This window comes from Glossina fuscipes, unplaced genomic scaffold (genome assembly GCF_014805625.2).
Source record: "Glossina fuscipes isolate IAEA_lab_2018 unplaced genomic scaffold, Yale_Gfus_2 96709, whole genome shotgun sequence".
In the NCBI taxonomy this organism is placed as follows: Eukaryota; Metazoa; Arthropoda; class Insecta; order Diptera; family Glossinidae; genus Glossina; species Glossina fuscipes.
Window position 1 is genome coordinate 1 of NW_024005233.1, and position 4,946 is coordinate 4,946.

At 35.4% G+C, this 4,946-nt stretch overlaps 1 protein-coding gene across 1 annotated transcript; it reads right to left on the reverse strand.

Moving 5' to 3' along the window:
• Positions 1 to 73: 73 nt before the first annotated feature.
• On the reverse strand, positions 74 to 3,640 carry LOC119644185 (ceramide kinase-like). Its single transcript, XM_038043710.1, has 4 exons — positions 3,278 to 3,640; positions 1,781 to 3,192; positions 1,493 to 1,710; positions 74 to 503 (listed from the first exon to the last, which is right to left on the reverse strand). The coding sequence occupies exons 1-4, from the start codon at positions 3,537 to 3,539 to the stop codon at positions 398 to 400; spliced, it is 1,998 nt and encodes a 665-aa protein (XP_037899638.1). The 5' UTR covers positions 3,540 to 3,640; the 3' UTR covers positions 74 to 397.
• Between the last annotated feature and the right edge of the window lie 1,306 nt (positions 3,641 to 4,946).

The following is a 4,946-nucleotide window of genomic DNA, read 5'->3' on the forward strand; positions in this document are numbered from 1 at the left end:
TTCATAATTAATTGTAAATATTTTTATTTAATTCAGTTTTTTTTTTTAGTTATACAGTAGAAAAATATCCAAAACCAACGCTATTCCATACAATCTGCTATTGTCTTAAATATTGTGAATGAAAAAAAAAAAGGAAGAAGACATGCAATATAATACCTATATAAAGGAACCGTTAAATACCTTATCAACTAGTGAAACATTATTGAATATTAAAATATAAAAAAATACAACTTAGAAATTTTACTAAAATACATAAAAGGCAATAATCGGAATGTACATTTTTATGGAAACAGCTTATATATCCATTGAAAGTAAATCACAACAATAAATCGCCCTACGAGTTGCCTTCTCGGAGTGGTAAACGAGTCTCCTTAAATAAGTTATTTATTTAAATTATTCATTTACAACAGCAGCAGCATAAGGATTTACTGCCCGTTCGTCGTGTGGGTTTTGCATAAGGGTAAGGTCCGCGCATGAATACATCAATTAATTGACGATGCGATCTATAAAAAAAACAGGACGAATGGTTGGTTTAACAATAAAATAAATTAAAATATTATACTCAGGCAAAGTCGAATATTAAATCTTTCGTGGAGGAAGGTCAAAGTGTGCACCGAGATAGTCTGAACAAAGTAAAGTTGGTCGGACCCAACCAACCGTTATAAAATACTAAACATGAAAATTTTATGGACCTTGGTAAGAAAATTTGTATGCGAAGGGTTTAAAAAAAAATGTCCCTGCATTTCCCCATTTCCCACCCACAAAGCATATATTTTCTTGAATTAATTTACGCATGTCCGTCTGTCCGTCTGTGTAATTCTGGGCTAAACATTCTCCGGGCTGCAAAAAATTTCTCAAGAACATTGAAATCCCGCCAACAGTATCACGTAAACTGCAGCCATCTTTGTTTTCCAAAAAGGATAAAAAATTGTTTTTTTTTGCTCATTACTCATAAGCTGCAGCAGATATATCTACAAAAATTTGACCATATATTCTAAGGCCGATACTACGGTACTTACGCAACAATTGGCCGTGCCTGTTCAATATTATAGTCAATTGAAATTTTATTTATAGAGCGGTGAAGCAAACTTCAAAAACCCCATAACGTATATAAATTCTTGCCCATTTTCAAATTCGGAATGCGTCCAAGCATGTCCGTCTGTCTTTCTGTCCAACCGTGTAGTAAGTGATAGGCATAAAAGCCATGATCGAATATAAATTTCTTATTTGTTTCATATAATTTTTCTTAAATGGCGCCTTATATAGGGAGAAGTTACAAGAATTTTATGATCGCGCCCGCACGACTCCGTAGATCAAAAGATATCGGAAAAATTTGTCAGTTGAACAAAATAGTACATAAGCAGGCATAGACAGACAGGCTTGTTATAGCATAGGAAAATGATTCTATCTAAATTGATGGGAGCAACCAACGATTAGTCTATGTCAAGTTCTACATCGCAGTCACATAGAAACAGAAATGGAGCAAACTTACATCATAGTTATTTCCAAATCGCTGACCACTTCACCATCACAATTCCAACTGGAGAAAAACTCACTATCTGTATTACTGACGCCGTCTTCACTGATGCTTGAAATAGCGATTGGTTGACAAGAGCCTCGTACACTGTTGTAATCCTGAGAGTGAGCATTCATTTTTGCTTTAAACGTAAATTGACGCGTGCGATAAATTTCCACGAAAGGCAGATTTCGCTATCCATTAAAAAAATTAGATTTTTTTTTAAATTATTTTAAAAAAATTTAAAGAAAAAGCACAGCTTACAATATCGCCATTTCGGCCCATTGTATTGATGACAAAGCGTATATTATTTAAGAGATTAGTTTTGCGGACTAGTACCAAATCTAAGTAGCCATCACCTAAATGGCAATAACGTGAAATGCCGTTAGGGCTGCGCGTGCAAGCACATGTTATATTAGCACCAGTTATCATAAAAAAGTCCCCTCTTATTATACGCCATTTATTTGAGGTATCGCGATCGCTGCGAATCAATTGTGGGGACGTTTTTGCCGGTGATATATAGAAGTCATTTGGCTTATCACAATTATCGGGAGGATGGCAAGTCTCAGTATTATCTTTATATGGAGAGGCATTCGAAGACGATGGTTTATCAGCATTGATATCTTTTTCTTCGATATTTTGGCAATGGGAACAATTGACGGAACAAGTTGTGTTCACTTTGTCAATTTCGTCATTTTCATCCAGTAATAAATGCACTTCGGCCTCATAGCCACGATTCAAAAGAAATGCCTTGACGCCTGTGTATTCATAACGTTTCGTACCCATCCAACGATATTTTTCACTTTTCGCCGCCACATCGCCTAAATAACCATAGCCCATAACACTGGTACAGAAACGTATAATACCGTCACAATTTCGTACACTGCACACGTCGAGACCTTTATATTGACCCAAGACTAGATGAATAGTTGCTGTTTGTACATCTGATGTTCCATGCAAACTGTACGCTATAGTATCGGTACTACCCGCCGGTATAACACCAATTGGCAAACTTGGTTTCGGTATCCAATCCGGTTGTCTTGGATTCATGCCATGATCACGTATCGAACGCCATATTAAACCATTTATCATTTCGGCAACTGTACCATCGCCGCCGACACAACAAACGGCATCGTACGGTTTCAGATCGTGACCAATTAAAATATCACGTATCTGATTAGCACGCTGCGTAATAATACACGAAGCATCAATACCGGCCAATTGTATAATGGGTTTGCAACAACGTTCATAAGTCTGCAAGGCCATTTTACGACCCCCGTACGGGTTAATAAAGACCAGCAAACGTTTTAAACGTTTACGTGGCGATGATAGTAAACGATTTTGTAACTGATCATACCATTTGCCTATAATGTACGGATCATTATTGTGCAATGTGAGACGTTGCACTTGCCAACGATTGCAATCTGTCGGTGAGGATATAATACGTTCCGCGTAGTGAATCATTAGGTATTGATCTGAAGAATTAATTGATTCGGACGATTGTTGTTCCGCATCCGAATCAATTGAATTGGAATCGAAAGTTTGTAAAGCACTACGAAAACAAGCGGCTTTTGTTGATCCTTTCGTAATTCGAAATACATCTTGTAGGTGTAAAACATTGCTGCCATCGTCATATTTGGTCTGATAGCTTATTTTTTCCTTTTCATGTTCATTTTCTGTAAACAAAAAAAAAAAAAAAATAAATAAATAAAAATCATTTTATAAGTTTCATAAAAAAAACAACGTAAAAAAAAATCTCACCTTTTTGCATTGATGTTCCTGTCGTCGGTTCGTTGCCATCATTCCTTACTTTATGTTTGATGTCGGAACGTTGCCAAATGATATGGTAACGATTAAGTAAAACTCGATAACGTTTCTTTTTAATTTCAAAATTATTCAAAGCTATATCACATTCATGAACGGTATGGTCATCTAAAATACCATCGGGTATTGAATTTGTTTTATCATTAACGCGTTGCGAGCCAATGAATTGACCTTCTTCCTCTTCCGTAAATTGTGTCATATTTCCACAAATATTCGCTCACTTATGCTGCACACATTCACCGTCAAGTGCAAAATTGAAATGCTAACGAAAGATAATAAAAGATTTTAAAATCAAATTATTATTATTTTCTTTTTTTTTTTTTTGTTTTCAATGAAAAAAAACGGGTTTTGCTTTTTATCTCATTTTCATTCAAGCAGAAACAACAACAACAATTGTACGTAAAACAAAATACTTATTAACAACTCTCTGCCAATGAATAGCGTAAGAAGAAAAGGTATGGCTGCTGCAAACAACTATAGACGGGCAACACCGGTCATTAGATACTTTACACTAATACTTCGTCTACTTAATAATACCTTGAAAGTTACCCAACCGCATGAGTAGCTTAGTAGGTAAGAATTGCGGCTACCAGGTCTATGTTCGCGGGTTTAAATCTCAATGCGATAGAGTTCACTTTGATCGTAGTCGTAGTGAGTGCTTAGAGTTCTTTACGCTTACCGATTATGCACACTACCCCTACCTCTATTAGTTTCGCTTTCCTCACTTCTTTCCGATCGTCACCGTATTAGACGAATAGGGACACTCCCTGAATAATTGGTCATACGATAGAAGGAAAAAAAAATGTAAGCCCTAATATTCGAAGACACTTAAACGTCGACGTAGTCTAAATTTAGCAAAATTTAATTAAAGATATCGAAATATATTCAAATTCAAGTGAAGACTCTTAGCATATTCCTTAACAGAGCTCTGTAAACGCTCTAACAGAGCCTCGTCAAATATTTAAAATTAAGATATGGATGAATTTGAAAACCTACTCCGTTCATACTGAAAAACGTAAAATATTTTTGTGGACACCGCATGAATCTATATGAAAATACCTTTAAAACAAGCTAAACAAACGCAAATTCTGCTTAGAGTTTATGTATATTATTGTTTACAATTTCTTTAAAGTTTGGCATGTGAGCGAAAAGTAAGACTCTAGTGTGATCAAACGAGAGAATGTCATCTATTTTCAGCAATATATAGAATATAAATTTGTTTAGCTTTTTTGAAAGATTCATGAAGTGTCCACATTCCTAATCTGGCCGGCGTAGGCTTCCAACTCCAACTCTATATTATGTCTCTGTTTATAGAGCCCTGTTACGACGTTTACACAGCTCTTTTAAGGATTGGGTCGGGTGTGTTTGCTAATTAAATTGGAATTTATCTTCACACCCTTAACTTAATTTACTTTTCAAAGATTTTCTTAATTAATTCCCATTTGCTTCCCCTATAACAAATCACAGATTAGACTTTATCGCCATGTGGCGCAGTCAACTAAATCTATGTAGTTCAAATTCCGATTAATTTTTACACTACATTGCTACTATGTAGCAACGTAGAGCATTAAAAATTTGACCTTTTTGGCATACAAAGGGTTAATAT

Excerpts from the sequence above, each read along its gene's own strand:
- LOC119644185 (XM_038043710.1), bottom strand. The coding sequence starts at position 3,539 with ATGACACAATTTACGGAAGAGGAAGAAGGTCAATTCATTGGCTCGCAA. Across the intron at positions 1,711-1,780 it reads TGGGCCGAAATGGCGATATT|CGAAATCTGCCTTTCGTGGA; the intron begins GTAAGCTGTGCT and ends TTTAATGGATAG. Across the intron at positions 504-1,492 it reads GATTTGGAAATAACTATGAT|ATCGCATCGTCAATTAATTG; the intron begins GTAAGTTTGCTC and ends TTTTTTTTATAG.